Source organism: Rattus rattus, chromosome 11, assembly GCF_011064425.1.
Source record: "Rattus rattus isolate New Zealand chromosome 11, Rrattus_CSIRO_v1, whole genome shotgun sequence".
Lineage (NCBI taxonomy): Eukaryota > Metazoa > Chordata > Mammalia > Rodentia > Muridae > Rattus > Rattus rattus.
The window spans coordinates 71,182,591-71,198,897 of NC_046164.1; the positions used below are offsets into that span (position 1 = coordinate 71,182,591).

The window sequence follows — 16,307 nt, forward strand, 5'->3', positions numbered from 1 at the left end:
CTTGACAGGAGTCTTTCAGTCTCCCAGAATGCCTCACGGCTAGCCTGACTAGGACTCTGTTTCCCAGAGTGCCTTTGGGCCGGTCTGGCGGTGGCTGCGGCAACCTACCAACTGTCCAGAAGTAGAGGCTGCTACCCCTGCCTGGCCCGGTAAGCGGCGGCGGGATGGACAGCCCTGAGGTGACCTTCACGTTGGCCTACCTGGTCTTCGCAGTGTGCTTCGTGTTCACGCCCAACGAGTTCTACTCGGCCGGGCTCACAGTGCAGAATCTGTTGTCGGGCTGGCTGGGCAGCGAGGACGCCGCCTTCGTGCCTTACCACCTTCGTCGTACTTCCGCCACACTACTGTGCCACTCACTGCTGCCGTTGGGTGAGCCTCCTGTTTGCGGGTCGGTGGTTGGCGCTTAACTGGGCGCTTGGAGACTCCAAGGGCGAGGAGGCTCCCCGCCAGAACCGGAGCAGAAGTCGGTCAAGACCTGGTGCAAGCAAGCGGGATCTCTGCAGCCCTGGCTGTGAGCTGGGCGCTCTAGGGCACTCTGTGCTCTTCCCAGTTGGGAGGCGGCAGCCCAGGCGCTGGCCTACTAGTGGTGCTCGGATGGGGCTAAGCTCCAGTCTTTGACATCACTGAGGCTGGAGTGCAGAATCGTACAGCTTGTTTGCCATGTTGGGCGATTTCTAGGAAAGGGCTCCTATTGATTCATTCCAACACGGGTTGGAGGGCTCCCGGGGAAGGTGGGTGTAAGTGCAGGCAGAGATGAAGACGTTCAAGGTTGGGTATGTTAATGCAGAGTCTTTTTTGCCGGGCTAGGTCTATGGCCCTTTCCAAGGCAATGGTATGTGGTGCCCCAAGTGTAAGCGAGACCTCTGAGAGGCTCATCTGTCGGCTGTTTGGAGGAAAAGCTGGGGGAACAGCTGTGATATAGCACTGATTGAAGTCTGGGATCCAGATGAAGGAGACCTTTGGAGGAGGATACAGGGACAGGGAAAGATAGGTCTGGGAGGACAAATGTGTGATGGCCTGTCATACTTGCAGCTTTGGGCACAGGAATGAATGATTGGTGTGAGGATGCAGCAGCCTCCGCTCCAGGGAGATGGAGGCAGGCGTGGTAAATAGAAACACTCAGGTCTGTTTTGAGGAGGGTGGAGGAGACTCCATTGGAGAACTGGAGATGGAGCTGGCATGGTTTGGTTTGGGAACCTAGTACTCTGCAAGGCAGATGAAGTGAGGCTCTGAGGCAGGACTCCTGACCAAGGGCTGTCCAGTGGGCACTCCCATGCCTGAACAAGGAACCAAAGTTAATAAGCACAAGTCACTCAGGGAGGTCATATCAAGAGCAGACAGACGGTGGCGCTGTTGCTACGTAACCATAACAAGTTATTTATTTCTTTATTTACCACCCCCACCCCCACCCCCGAGCTGAGGACCGAACCCAGGGCATTGCGCTTGCTAGGCAGGCACTCTACCACTGAGCTAAATCCCCAACCCCTCATAACAAGTTATTTTAACATGTAGTGAATTGGCTAAAAGTAGACATTTACTATTGTTTTTTTCAGAATGGAGCCTGCTCAAACAGTAACTACAGATCATTTTGATGTTCAAGTTGTTCCCTGTTGGCTCAACAGGGCCCTAAAACTGTTTTTTTTTTGTTCTTGAAACATGCCCTATCATTGGGTACTTGCTTACGTTCTTGGACAGTGCCCCAGCTCTGAGATGGGCTATGTTGGATCTGCCTCCTCAGAGGAAGCAAAATTGAGATACCAAGATATAGGCCAAAGAACTGTCTCAAGTAGGCCAGTGGTCAGTTTATGCAAAGTCATCATTTCCTTTTATTTTTCTAGAACTTTTTTTGTTTGTTTGGCGCGCGCGCGTGTGTGTGTGTGTGTGTGTGTGTGTGTGTGTGTGTGTAGCCATGGCTGTCCCAGAATTAGCTCAGTAGATGAGGCTGGCCTTGGATCCATCTGCCTCCGAGTGCTGGTATTAAAAGTTTGTGTCACCTCCAACTGGCAATTTTTTTTTTTTTTTTTTTTTTTGAGCTGGGGACCGAACCCAGGGCCCTTGGCTCCGCAGGCAAGCGCTCTACCGCTGAGCTAAATCCCCAACCCCAACTGGCAATTTTTATTTTTTTCTACTTGGCAATTTCTGGGAAGTTATAGTAGTAAATTGAAAACATTTTCCTCTAATATGTGGTGCCATTGCTCTGGCTAAGGGCTGAGGCAGGCCTGCTGTGGAGGTGCAGATGTAAAAGCAACATGTCCTGGGACTAGGTGACCAAGACAAGGCTCAGGGTTGGCAATGAAAAGGAAATAGCTCTTCCCTTCCCGCAGCACAGGGGTAGCATTTGTGGTCTTCAGGTTGTCCCCTGAGATGTCTTTTCTTCTGCAGGCTACTACATGGGCATGTGCTTTGCAGCCTCAGAAAAGCAGCTCTACTCCCCCGGTCAGGCCCCAGAAGCCTGGCAGCTCTTCCTTCTCCTGGCTGTGACCCTTCCCCTTGTCTCCTGTACCCTGATCTACTATTGGTCCTGGGATAGGTGGGCCCGGCACCCACTGGCCCAAACCCTGGCCCTCTATGCCCTTCCACAGTCTGGTTGGCAGGCGGTTGCCTCTTCCATCAACACAGAGTTCCGACGGATTGACAAGTTTGCTACTGGGGCACCTGGTGCCAGAGTGATTGTGACAGACACATGGGTAATGAAGGTGACCACATACCGTGTGCATGTGGCCCAGCAACAGGATGTTCACTTGACCGTGACAGAGTCTCGGCAGCACGATCTCTCGCCAGACTCAAACCTACCTGTGCAGCTTCTTACCATACATGTGGCAAGCACCAGCCCTGGTGCACAGCCCTTTGATATTAGGTGAGTACATGGTGGCTATGACTCATGCATCTCTTAGGAGGTGTTAAGGGTGGAGGAGGATGGAGGCACTCCTGGGGTTTATATGACATTGGTCAGTTGAACCCATCCGTGTCTACCTCTTGCCTTCTGCTTTCTTTTTGTTGCTCCTTCTGCTCTGTCGTTGAGCTGTCCCTATACCTTCTTGGGATGGCCTAGAAGTGTAGTTTGGTGGCACTTTAGCTCCAGATGCTTCCTATCCTCTGTGCTGGGGATGCGGGAGTCTGTGGACTTTGCCTTGCTGGCCGTCTTTCGTGGCTACTTCACGGAGGTGGCTTGTTTTCCCTGGCACTGCCTGCTTTTGGTTTTGAATAGCTTTAGGTTGTGGACCCAAGGGCAGATTGTCTCAGCTCATTAAGCATGCCTCTTGCAGGCTGAACTCCTCAGAATATGGCGAACTGTGTGAGAAGCTCCGTGCCCCAATCCGAAGTGCAGCCAATGTGGTCATCCGCCAGAGTCTAGGCGACCTCTTCCTAGAAACATTTGCTTCTCTTGTGGAGGTCAACCCAGCCTATTCAGCACCCAGCAACCAGGTGAGGGCTGGCCCAAGTGGGAGTGGGTGGTCCTCCTCCCAGGACCTTCTTGTCCGCCTTTCTGTAACCCCTTTTGTTTCACCTACCTCTCTGTAGGAGCTCGAGGCTTGTATAGGCTGCATGCAAACACGGGCCAGCGTGAAGCTGGTGAAGACCTGCCAGGAGCCAGCGGTGGGCGAGTGCCAGCAGTGTTACTGCCGACCCATGTGGTGTCTCACTTGCATGGGCAAGTGGTTTGCCAGCCGCCAGGATCCCCAGCGCCCTGACACTTGGCTAGCAAGCCGTGTGCCCTGCCCCACCTGCCGTGCCCGCTTCTGCATCCTGGATGTGTGTTGTGTACGCTGAGCATCACAGTATATTCTGTGTCTCCACTAGCCACTTAGGGAGTGGCTACAGCTCCTTGACTTCAGCAAGATGTCCTAGTTAAAGCACACACTTAATCTACAGCCACTCTCTACCTTGAGTCTATGGTCAGTTGAAGAGTTTTAGAAGAAATTCTCATGGAAATGCTCTATCCCTGGACCTTCAGCATCCCCTCTTCCTGTTTACCTCCAGGTGGGGCTGATATGCCACATAGAATGCTCCAAAGCCCCAGGACATTGGAGTTTGGCCCAAGAGCCTTCATTTGGCCTGTTTGCCTTAATATCTATTACAGAGCATACCTGTACCTCAGTTACCAACCAGACCTGCGTCTGTCCCAGGCCCTGTGGTGTTGGGTAGACGCTGACCGTTAAGAGCGGGTCACCGGGGTGCCACTCTAGTGTGAAGGCCTTTTCTAGGGTGTCTTGGTGACTGTAGCCAGCCAAGGGACCACTTCTTGGTAGGAAGGCAAGGGCAGCAACCTAGTCCATCCAGTACAGAGTACCCTCCCAAGTTACTCATGAGGCTTGCATATGTTTTAGAGGATCCACAATACTTTTGGGGTCTTGCTTCTCCAGTCCTGGGAAGGATTTTAGGGGAGCCAAGGATTTGAGAAGAGAGCCACAGTACTACCCAGAAAGAAACCCACCAGGAATGCAGTACAGGGTGAGCCAAGGCTCTGTGGGGAGCTTGGCTCAGGAGAGGATACCTCAGTGGTTAGGGTTCTGATGGACTACTACTCACTTATCTATGGAACAGATGGGTGGGGAAAAGGCTGCCCTTTACCCTCCATCTCTGACACAAGTATAGCTGCTAGAGGGGAAGACTTCTCCTTCAACTTGTAGTCCTGAAGCACCTACACTGAGTTGTTGAAAGCAGCAGTGACAGACCAAGCTAGCCCCTTATCCAGCCAACACTGCACCTAACCCCAGGGATTTGCAAGCTCAGTTCTGCCAGTCCCCAAGTATGACTCGGAGTCGGTCAGTTTCAAGGGCTGTCTGCCCAGCAGAGGCCAAGTGGTTTGAAGTTATTTTTTTAACCACAGAAGAGTTAATTTTATACAGATAAATGTAAATGTAGCTAAATGACACCGTATTTAATAAAATGTTCCTTTTCAAGTGATGTATTTCATTTTGTTTAACCTGTGAGTAAAACCAAACGTTTACAATACAATGGCTGTAGGATGTTGGAAAAGTCTGATGAGTATGGTCACAGATCAGAAAACAGTTTTAGAAACTAGTCCTTAGTGCGTTTAGAAGGACAAACCCTTTGATGGTGCCACGTAGTTACCACCACCAACCCACCCTCTGTCCTCTGTCGCTGCTCTGGGTTAGACCATCTACAACTAGGACAGGTGGGATCTGCAGTGGCCCGGCCTTCGTGCTGGTGACTCAAGCACCAGAGACGGCCTTGCAGGGAAAAAAAAGGCAACTAAGTTTGTTGGCTACTAAGGGATAGCTTGTACGGTTTTAAAATTGTGGGTTTAAACTAGAGGCGGGCGCACCCGGAGGACTGTGGCGGTGGGTAGGAGGGGCCAGTCCGGATCCCGGACAGTATCTCGGTGTTCCGGCCATCGCCGTGGCCACGCCTCCTTTGAGTGGCAGTGGCGCGCACTGCCCAATCTCCCGCCAATACCCCTCGGGCCCGCGAAGGGGCGACCAATCAGAGGCCCAGCAGCTTCAGCGCCAGCCTCCTGGAAGGCCGTAGGGGTCGGGGGAGGTCGCCGGTTCCTTTTCACCTAGTCGGGGTATCCCGTTTTTCCCGCCCTTCTGGATGGCTGCGTAAGGCGTTGTGGTTTAGCGACTGCCTGCAGTTCTGAGGCTTAGGTCGGAACCGGGTCCGTCAGCCGGGCGCGCAGAGCCGAGAAGGGCTCCCCCACAGGTGCAGGTCCGGTGGTTTCGTCCGGCCCCGCGCGCGCGCGGGAGTTATTGAGGGGCGGGGCCCTGCGCACTTAAGGGCGGTTGGGCTAGGCAGGCTCAGACCTCTTCTGTGCTGTCGCCGGGTGAGGTTCCTGCTGGCGAGCTCTCCTTCAAACCACCGCCGCCATGGCCTGCAGACCTAGAAGCCCACCTCGTTACGGGAGTCGCCGCGACGGCGGTGCGAGGTAAGCGGTCATGCGGTTTTCAAGTCTTCGGTTTCTAGTCTCTCTGTGAGGTAGGGTTCCTTGAACCATCGGTGCTTTGGGGGCCCCGCCCACTGACCGCAGTCTGTGTCCTCAGCCCGCGGTCTCCTGCGCGATGGAGTCTCGGACGGAAGCGCAGAGCGGACGGAAGAGACCGGAAGCCTGAGGACTCCGAGGAAGGCGAGCTCCAGACCGCGGACCATCGACCTGAAAGGTGGGCCCCGACTCGGTGGGAACGGGTGGGTCACTCGGGTCTGGAGGCGAGCCAAGGGGGACCCTCATCCTATGGCACTCGGTTTTTAAGCTGCTGGAAGAGATTAGGTTACTCTGGAGATTCTATTCAGTTTTGCTCAGTATTAGAAGCTTCTTACCAGCGACTGGAAGGTAGCAGCAAAACTGGTTTTATCCGGAGTGGGTCAGTCTTTATATTTATCACGAATAGTGTCAGTAATGTCACAAGACTGCTACTTTGAACATCTTGTTAAAATGTTTCGACCTCCCAGTTCTTCCCCGCTGCCCCAGAGAGAGAGAGACAGACAGAGTCAGAGTCTGTCAGAGACACAGAGACAGAGACCGACCGTCCGTCCGTCTGTGAAATTAGGTTTTATTGCCTGAGTGAAAGCAAGATTCAAACCAAAATTGAATTCCTAGGTTACTCATACTTCTAGTTGTTCTTGGGGCCTTTCCTTCTGATAAGACTTTGCCACGGTGTTTAGATTTTTTTTTCTTTTTCTTATGAAGCATTGTGCTGAAGTCAGTGAGGTCTCTTTGGTAGCCTGATGGAGGTGGACCAGCAAGTGAAATAGTAATTCTGAGAGACCAAGAGTGTTTTAAGAGTAAGCTAGTGATCTGGACTCCTCAGAGAAGTGCTTTCTTTAGGGACCTTTATGTAGTAATGGATGAAGAGGAAGGTGATCTCAGAAATTTTGATCATTCCTTTTAATGGGGTATGTGGTTTGCTAGATGGCTGACTAGAAGGGAAGATAAGGACAGGGCTGCTAAACCCAGTGAAGGGACATGGCAACTTAACTCAGTGACTTCTGAATACACAGGCGGTGTTGATTGAGGATTGAAAAGCCAGCCTGATTCAAACCCTTGACCATCTTTGTTGATTGCAGTCATTCCTCATGGTAACAGCAGCAGTGGATGTGCAGATCTATGTTGGGACAGAATCTTGTTAACCTCGGGGAAACTTTCAGGTCAAAATATGAAATTACCAGCACATATTTAAAGACATTAGGGAGCATAGGGAAGACCAGAGGCCAGCCCTAAGGTAGGTAAAAGTGATAGATAGTGTTTGTATCAGTAATCTCAGTCGTGATCAGGAGTTAGAGGCAAGAAAATCAAAAGTTTGAGTTCTTTATTTGCTATGTAGTGAGTTTGAGACTAGATTATCTTTTCTCAGTGAGAACAAAACAAAGCCAACAAAATAAGAGCTGAAGCTTTGAACCTTGCCATGGTCTCAGTTATCTGAAAGTGTGTGTGTGTGTGTGTGTGTGTGTGTGTGTGTGTGTGTGTGTGTGTGTTTTAAGACAGGGTTTCTCTGTGTGACCTTGGCAGTCCTGGAACTCACTAGGTAGACCAGGCTGGCCTTGAACTCACTGAGATCTTCCTGCTTTTGTCTCAAGTGCTAGGATTACAGGAATGTGGGTTATTATTACTCAGCAAATTATCTTTCAAGTATTGGGGGTAAATTTTTAAAGATAGACTAATTATTCTTAATGCAACCAAAGTTAGAACTGTCAGGCTTGTTGGGGAGTCTTTAATGCCAGCACTCGGGAGGGTGAGGCAAAAGGATCTCTGAGTTTAAGGCCAGTCTGGTCTACATAGTAAGACTTTTTTTTTTTCCTTCTCTTTTTTTTTCGGAGCTGGGGACCGAACCCAGGGCCTTGCACGTGCTAGGCAAGCGCTCTACCACTGAGCTAAATCCCCAACCCCTCATAGTAAGATTTTTGTCTTAAAAACAAAAGAACTTTAAATCCACAACACTCATATTCTCACCCATTTCACACTGATGGAGGTGCCTCTTATGTAGCGAGTCTTGTGCATCTAAAAGATAAGCCTCATCTGTTTTGGATTCTCACTGTGGGTTGGTCACAGTATGTAGCACTATGTATTTTTGTTATCTGGAGTCTTTGTTTAAAATCCCATAATTTGTTTTGCAGCTAAATGAGTGCATTGAAGCCAGACATAGTGGCTATCACCTGTATTCTCAGCACTTAGGAGGTAGCTGAAGCGTGAGAGTTTTTCAAGACTGGTGAGAGTCATCTGAAAACAAAGCCTAGTTTCATAGTAGGCAGGTAGACTTGTCTAGTGGAGTCCAGATGGGCTTTGAGAGATCATCTAGACGCTGCCAAAGCCGTGTCATATTCTTTCCTCAAAAACCTGAGACAAAGTACTTGCAGTTTAAATGCATTTTTTTATTTTATTGTAGCTTTACAACGCCTGAAGGCCATAAGCCCCGTTCTAGATGTTCTGACTGGGCAAGCGCAGTTGAAGAAGATGAAATGAGGACCAGAGTTAACAAAGAGATTGCAAGGTACACACTTTGTTGTGGCTGGACTTGGCTACTTTGTAGGTTTTCCCTTCCTTTATTCCCCCCCCTCCTTCACCCCCTTACTAGCTAGGGAAGAAGGATAAGGGAGTGGGGGGAGGTTCCTTTTTTTTTTTTTCTTTTTTCTTTTTTTTTTTTTTTTTTTTTTTTTTTGAGCTGGGACTGAACCCAGGGGCCTTGCAGCATAGCAGCTCTACCACTGAGCTAAATCCCCAACCCTGGGAGGTTCCTTTTTGAATCTAATGTCTTTCTCTTTACGTGGCTACTAACAACCTCAACTAACCTGCTGACCAAGCACTCTCCCTGCCATTGGCACTAGCATTCATACCCTCTGAAAGATTCCCAGAGTTCCAAACCACACACAACTGCAGAAACTATCTGCAGCTGTCAAAACCATGCTTCTGGTAGAGCACAAGGCAAATCATAGTCGGCACCAAGCAGCCCCATATCTCCACACCTGGTATTAAGATGAATCTATTATTTTTGTGCTTTTTTTGTTTGTTTTGTTTTTGTATTTTCCAGACAGGGTTTCTCTGTGGTCCTGACTGTTCTGAAAGTCACTCTGTAGACCAGGCTGGCCTAAGCTCAGCCACCTTCCTCTGCCTCCCAAGTGCTAGAGTTAAAGGTGTGGGTCACCACTTCCCAGCTTCAGCCTATTTCTGTGTTTTTCAAAGAAACCAAAATTCTAGAATTCAAGCTCGCTAGACTAACCAAACCAAGACCCGCAGTGTCCTCTGTAGGGAAAGACACTTGCTGCCTGATGGCCTGAGTTCAGGGCCTGGGAACCAGCTCCTACAAGTTGTCCTTGTGAGAGCACACATAGTCCACACAAACACAATAAAAATCTCTGGGTTCATACAGAGATCTTGCCTCCATAAAATAGAAAGTGCCTTTGAAAGACACTGATAGACTCTCTGGCTTCCTCTTGCTTATAAGATTCCAGAAAATAGCTGGATGTGGTTGCACATAACCTTTAATCCTCTCATTGGGAAAGCAGATAGATCCTGAATTCAAAGGCCAGCTTGGTCTACATAGAAAGTTCCAGGGCTATACCTAGTTCTGTCCCAAAAAAGAAAGAAAGATCTCAGGAGAACCTGAAAGAGTAAGAACATGCTGAAGGCTGTAGCACATTAGCCTTAATCTTAGTTTATTGTGGGTCTTCCCTTTCCGGACAAGGGACAAGGTTTAACCTTGCATTCCTGATCTTTCTGCATCCACCTCCTGAGTGATGGGTTTCGAGTCTTGTCACCGTGCCCTGTTTGTGGAGCTAGGCTTTTTACATGCTAAGTAAGCATTCTTCAACTAAGCTATATCTCTAGCTAGGGAACAGAAGGAAAGATAGATATTTGGAGTATTTTTTTTTTAAGGTCAGGATTAAAACTTAGCTGGGACATAAATTGCAATCAAATAGACTTAAAGAAATAATGCTGGCCCAGTGAGATGGTTCAATGGGTGAAATTTGCTTCTAAGACCTAAGTTTTACTGACCCCCACCCTCCACCCCTCCAGAACTCAGATGAAAGGGGCGAGCTGGCTCTTAACATTTGTCCTCAGACCTACACATGCATGGCATTGATGTACACTCTGTAGTACCCACATGGTGGCTCACAGCTGTTGGTAACTCAGACCTCTTGTATATGAATGTTTTGTCTGTGTGTGTGGATTTCTTTTTGTGCCCTACGTATGTCTGTGTCCATAGAAGCCAGAGGAGGGCATTGGATCTCTCTTTTGCTGGAGTTAACCACCATGTGGGTGCTGGGAATAGAACCTGGGTCCTCTGGGAGAAATGCCAAGTGATCTTAACTGCTGATCCATACATACATTGTCTCCAGCCCAAAAATGTTTTTAAAGAAAAAAGTAGTGCATTTCCTGTTCCAACCCAAATCCCTAGAGTTTTAGTCAGGGGCTAATATACCTCACACTCAACATTCTTCCATCACCAAATCATCCTTGTTCAGAGAAAAAGCTTCCTTTTTGTCATAGAAACACTGTTCTGTTTGTTTCATGTGTTGCATACTTTTTAAAAAGCAGTATTTTATTCTATTCTCAGGTACAAAAGAAAGCTACTCATAAATGACTTTGGAAGAGAGAGGAAATCATCATCAGGAAGGTACATGCTGAAACATTTCTAATTTGGTAATGACATTTTTGGGGGGACTATCGCCCCAGCACTTATTGGTAGTTTGTTCTTCATTATTGTGTGCTGGAAATTTCCATAGTACAGAATCTGGGGTTTGTTCTTCTTCTTTAAGGTGATTTCTGTGTAGCCTTGGCTGTCCTTGAACTCAGATCCACCTGCCTCTGCATCCTTAGTGTTATGATTAGGTGTGCCACCACCTCCTGGCCCAGGTTCTGGATCTTGGTAGGATTCCTATTTCAAATGGAGAGGGGGACTGTTTGTGTTAGTTTTTTTTCTTTTCTTGGCACCTAATGATCTTAAATTCAAAGCTCATTTAATCTTTATTCTTTTCAGTTCTGATTCAAAGGAGTCTGTGTCTTCAGTGCCTGCTGACGTGGAGACAGATGAAAGTGTCTTGATGAGAAGGCAGAAGCAGATCAACTATGGGAAGAACACTATGGCCTATGATCGATACATTAAAGAGGTGCCCAGGTAGTGTCACATAGGCCTGTCCTAACCCTGTTCCACAGCATTGTGCCTGTTAAGGAGCTGCTTATATTAGACACATATGCTAGGAAGTGTTTATTACTAACTCATAAGAATTTACGTGCAAACCAGGAATAGATTGGCATCAGAAAGGCTGTGGATGTTTTGACATACTCAGGACTTAGAAAGTGTGTCGTTTCATAGAGTATATAGTTATTAAAATACACAATAGGAAAGTAAACAATGCATATCTCCTAGGGTGACCACCCAGAAAAAAATAATGACTATCTCTTCTACGAGTTTCAGGAAAGTAAACAATTATCTAATTGGAGAGCTGGGCATGGTGGTATTTTAATGATTGTGTGTATGAAGCCTGGTCATGGTGGACATACCTTTAATCCCAGCACTCAGGAGGCAGAGACAGGCAGAGCTATCAGTTCAAGGACAGCCTGGTCTACAGTGTCAAGACAGCTAAGGCTTCACAGAGAAACCCTGTCTAGAAAAACCAGAGAGAGGGAGAGATTATATATGAGGGTCTTTCCCCTCTGCATGCATGTACAGTATGCCATGTGCGTGCTGAGTACCTCTGGAGGCCAGACGAGGGTGTCGGAGCCCCTGGAACTATAATTATAGATGGTTTTGAGCCACTCTGGATTCTGAGAGTCCTTAAGTGAAAAAAAAAAATCATTACCCTGTCTCCCCTTTTTCTCTCTTTTCCAAGGCAGGGTTTCTCTGTGCAGCCTTGGCCGTCTTAGAACTCACTTTGTAGACCAGGCTGGCCTCAAACTTAAGAGATCCACCTAACTGCCTCCAGAGTGCTGGGTTAAAGGCATGTGTCAGCTTTATTGTTCTCTTGAACAGACATATAATATGGCTGTGTATATGTGTCTTTTAAGCAGAATTGGGATTAAAACATTTTCTAGAATATGGGGTTTTTTGTTTTTGTTTGGTTTTTTTTTGTTTTTTTTTTTTTTTTTTTTTTTTTTTTCAGAGCTGGGGACCGAACTCAGGGCCTTGCGCTTGCTAGGCAAGCGCTCTACCGCTGAGCTAAGTCCCCAACCCCTAGAATATGGGTTTTAAAGGAATAGTAAGATTTTAAGAAAGGGTCTTGCTGGGTGTCTTTATTTACCATTCTGCCCCAGCCTCCCAAGTGCTGAGAGTATAGGTTTGTGCCTGGTTGAGATACTACTTTTAGTGGATTTCTTTGTTCGCCTTATGGACTCTCAGTCATTACTAGGTGTGGTAGTGCATGCTTTTAATCTGGGCAATCAAGAGGCAGACATGGGAGGATCTCTGAATTTGAGACCAGCCTGATCCACATAGCAAATGCCAAGCTTACATATGGAGACCCTGACTATGAAAAGCTGAAAATAAATAAAAAGAAAAGAGAATATAAGTTATTTGTTAAATGTTGACCTCAAAGTGTGCTAAGGTAATCTTATGTCCTGCAGACACCTGCGACAGCCTGGAGTCCATCCCAGGACCCCCAACAAATTTAAGAAGTACAGCCGGCGGTCATGGGACCAGCAGATCAAACTCTGGAAGGTGGCTTTGCATTTTTGGGATCCTCCTGCTGAAGAAGGGTGTGATTTGCAAGAAATGTATGTCTTTGTTGCTTTCTTTATCTCCTGTCACAGTGACAGATTCCCTGGACACTGTTGAGAACAGACACTAGCCTTCAGGCTTGATTTATTATTGCACAGTTGTGGATGCCAGGAAGGAATTTGAGAGTTAGAAAACAGCTCAGTCTAGGACACTCGGCTGTGTGTGCATTTCAGAGGAAAACCTTGGGTGTCAGTTCTTTATACCTGTCTGAGCTAGGCTCTCATGTTCACTGTGTTTGTTACTATGGGCCAGGTAGCCTTGGGAGCTTTCTTTGACATGCATTCTGGGATTCCAAAATTAGAAGCTTCTGCCTATTTTCCACTGAGCAATATCCCCAGTTCTATTTGAGTGGTTTGGGTTTAGATTTTGGACCTAGGGTTTCTCTGTAGTCCTGACATCCTGGACCTGGAAGTGTAGACCAGGTGGGCCTTGAATGCAGAGTTCCTCCTGCACTCCTGAATACTAAGGTTGCACCACTATCTCCTATCCTCTTTTAGTCTTGTTTATACATTTTTTACGTATGGGTGCTTTGCATCTATGCCTGCAAAACAGAAGGCATTGGATCTCATTATAGGTGGCTATAAGCCACCATTCAGTTTTTGGAACTTGAACTCAGAACTTTTGAAAGAGCAGTTAGTGCTCTTAGACACTAAGCCATTTCTTCAGGGCTCATAGACCCCAATTGATTCACGCTAGGCAAACACTGTTCAGACCAAGCCACATCCCTAGCTGTATTTTTGGTGTTTGGATCAGGGTCTTAACTCTGTATCACAGGCTCACCTTGAAGTTCTGACTTAAAAGGTATTGAGACCCTACCATTCCTCTCTTGCTACTGCTTTTCAAGAATGTTTACAGGGCCAGGAATTAGGACAGCCAGAGTGTATAGATAGATAAACAAAAAAGGGAGCTGGAGAGATGGCTCAGTGGTTAAAGAGCACTGACTGCTCTTCCAGTTCCCCACATGGCAACTCATACCTGTCTAATCCAGTTCTGGAGGGTCTGTCATTCTCTCACAGACATGTAACGAAACACCACTTTACATGAAAGGAAGAAAGAAGGAAAGGAAGAAAGAAAGAAAGGAAGAAAGAAGGAAGAATTGGGAAAAGGATATTTATGGGTATATGTGAATAACAGCATAGATTCTCAGACTAGTCCTCTGAGCTGGGTGACCTTTCACCTGGGAGTTGCTGCCAGCTTTCTGTGTTGGGTTGATTGGTCAGGAATGAAATTTGGCAAATGTGAAATGTTCCTTGGGAAACAACACTGTTGGTGGGTGGTGTTTGGCTTTAACAAACAACCTTTCTGATTATAACAGGTGACTGATAAGCTTATTTTATTTCTTAGACAACCTGTAGATCTTGGGGAAATGGAGACAGAATTCACAGAAAGCAGCTCTGAGTCCCAGACAAGTTCACAGGATAACTTTGTAAGTACTTTTAGTCTGTCTCTCAGCTTGGGTGTTTTAAGTCATTTGAGTTATGACTGGGGGTGGTAGAGTATTTTAATACCAGCGTTCGAATGAATTGAAGGCATTCAAAGCAGAGGTGTGCTGATCTTTTAAGTTCCAAGCCAGCATCTCTAACTTCTAGGCCAGCATGGTGTGTGTGGCAAAATCCAGGCCTGCTAGGTTGCTAGGACTACATAATAAGGGCTTCCCTCATTCCCCAGTAAACTGAGCTAAAGAATAATCTTTCTCACTGGTTTAGTAGTTAATGACGTCGTACATTTGTTCAGATCTGTTCACATTTATACAGTTTACCTAAAAAGATGCCCTTATATCTGTGAATAAGACCTTGCACTATTGTATATAGGCCAATATTGTATATTTGTATATATATAGTACCTAGGTTCTGAAGTGGCAAAACATAAAAGACTTCAAACACAAGCAGTTATAAGCTATTCTTTTGCCATATTTGGTCATGGCCATGAACAAAGGTGCATTGCCTTATTCTGGCTCCCATCTGTGTCCCTCCAGTTGTACTCAGGTTTATTGATCCTTTTCATAGTATACAATGTGGTTGTGACAAGTCGGAAATGAATATGAATATACACTAAAGAAATGTCTTGGGCTGGAGAGATGGCTCAGTGGTTAAGAACACTGACTGCTCTTCCAGAGATCCTGAGTTCAATTCCCAGCAACCACATGGTGGCTCACAACCATCTGTAAAGAGATCTGATGCCCTCTTCTGGTGTATCTGAAGACAGCTACAGTGTACTTATATATAATAAATGAATAAATCTTAAAAAAAAAAAAAAAATCTTCGTGTTCAGGGTAACTAAGGTGAAGCTTGTGCGATGGACTGATGCAGGTGTGACTACCTCTATTTTCCAGGATGTATATGCTGGCACACCCACCAAAGTCAGACATGTGGACTGCCAAGTGGAGGACGAGTTTGATTTGGAAGCTTGTTTAACTGAACCTTTGAAAGACTTCTCTGCCATGAGTTAACTGCCCCCTGGTGGTTACTCTGAGAAATACTTGGCTCTGCCTGGCTGCCTGGAAGGCATGAGTTGCTGTGCATTTGTATTTGTTTTCTCTGTTAAGAGTTTATTTTCTCATGATAGTTTTTCTTGCCTTATTTTTGTGTATGGTGAATGTGTTACGCATGTTTTAAATTGTAAATGAAGCTGAATCCAGTGAAGACTTAACCCTATTACCTTTCTGCCTCCTAAGTTAGACAACAGGATGCGTGTGGTTTTCTACCAGAACTTGGGACTCCAGCTACCACGTTTCAAATGGGTTGGCCACGGATTTTAACCATGTGTTTATGGGACCAATTTAGAATTGGCTGCCCTTTAGGTAACTGATGAAGAATTCTCAGTCAGGCAGCTGCAGTGACTTTGTAAAAACTTATTTTCTGGTCTTTTATCAATGTGAATGTAGCTTTCCCTCATACAGAGCTCTGAGCAAAGATGTTAAGCTGTTATATTAATGGGCTTTATGTGAGTTATATAGTTTTAATTTGGAGCTTGAAATAGCATTAGTGTGAGGTAAGTATTGTAGTAAATGCTCTGAGTTGATGCAGAAGAGAGGGATTTAGAAAGAACTTTGGTTTTTTTTTTTTTTTTAATGGTCAGTTAATTTACCATGTAATATTGCTGTAAATGATGTGTACAGATACTCTGTTCATGTATTCAATTGTAAACTTGTCAATATTTGCATTTCTATTGCTTTTGTATGGAATGATAATTGCAAAAATAAAGATGCTTTAACTGATTATAACATTGCCCTGTACTGTGTGGAGGGGTCAGGGCAAACTTTTCTTTTGTACCTGAAGCATTTGTTTGGCATAAGGGAATGGTATCTCCCTTTGGTGAGAAAACCATGTACAGACACTGCTGACGTGTTAAGTTCCCATCCATCCGATCTGTAAGGGGTTCTTGATTTCAATGCTCTGTTAAGTGTCACCATTATGTGCCTAAGCACAAACGGCCTTTGTATATTTGACATCTGTTCTCTGCAGGTTCTATGTCAGCCACAGCAGTGACCCTGAAGACTTTATGGTGGGTTTGAGACCATCAGGTTGAGATAAATGAGTAGGGTCACGTAATGCCTGATAGGTGGCATTACGAGTTACGCCTTGAAAGACAAGCAAGTACAAAGGCCCTGAGGTAGAAGTATAGATAAGCTGACTC

General features: G+C 46.4%; 2 protein-coding genes across 4 annotated transcripts; both read left to right on the forward strand.

Annotated features, from left to right (window-relative positions):
* Positions 1-67: 67 nt before the first annotated feature.
* Positions 68-4,908, forward strand: Tmem129 (transmembrane protein 129, E3 ubiquitin ligase). 3 transcript variants are annotated; one of them, XM_032916395.1, is made up of 4 exons: positions 68-369; positions 2,383-2,857; positions 3,267-3,426; positions 3,523-4,908. In XM_032916395.1, the coding sequence occupies exons 1-4, from the start codon at positions 165-167 to the stop codon at positions 3,769-3,771; spliced, it is 1,089 nt and encodes a 362-aa protein (XP_032772286.1). In that variant the 5' UTR covers positions 68-164; the 3' UTR covers positions 3,772-4,908. The 3 variants fall into 3 exon arrangements, with proteins under 3 accessions (XP_032772286.1, XP_032772287.1, XP_032772288.1); XM_032916396.1 differs by having other exon boundaries at positions 328-430; XM_032916397.1 differs by lacking the exon at positions 68-369 and adding an exon at positions 594-731.
* Positions 4,909-5,723: 815 nt separating this feature from the next.
* Slbp (stem-loop binding protein) lies at positions 5,724-15,891 on the forward strand. The gene is made up of 8 exons (XM_032916708.1): positions 5,724-5,890; positions 6,006-6,122; positions 8,343-8,447; positions 10,512-10,571; positions 10,935-11,072; positions 12,518-12,667; positions 14,016-14,097; positions 15,004-15,891. The coding sequence occupies exons 1-8, from the start codon at positions 5,832-5,834 to the stop codon at positions 15,118-15,120; spliced, it is 828 nt and encodes a 275-aa protein (XP_032772599.1). The 5' UTR covers positions 5,724-5,831; the 3' UTR covers positions 15,121-15,891.
* Positions 15,892-16,307: the final 416 nt, after the last annotated feature.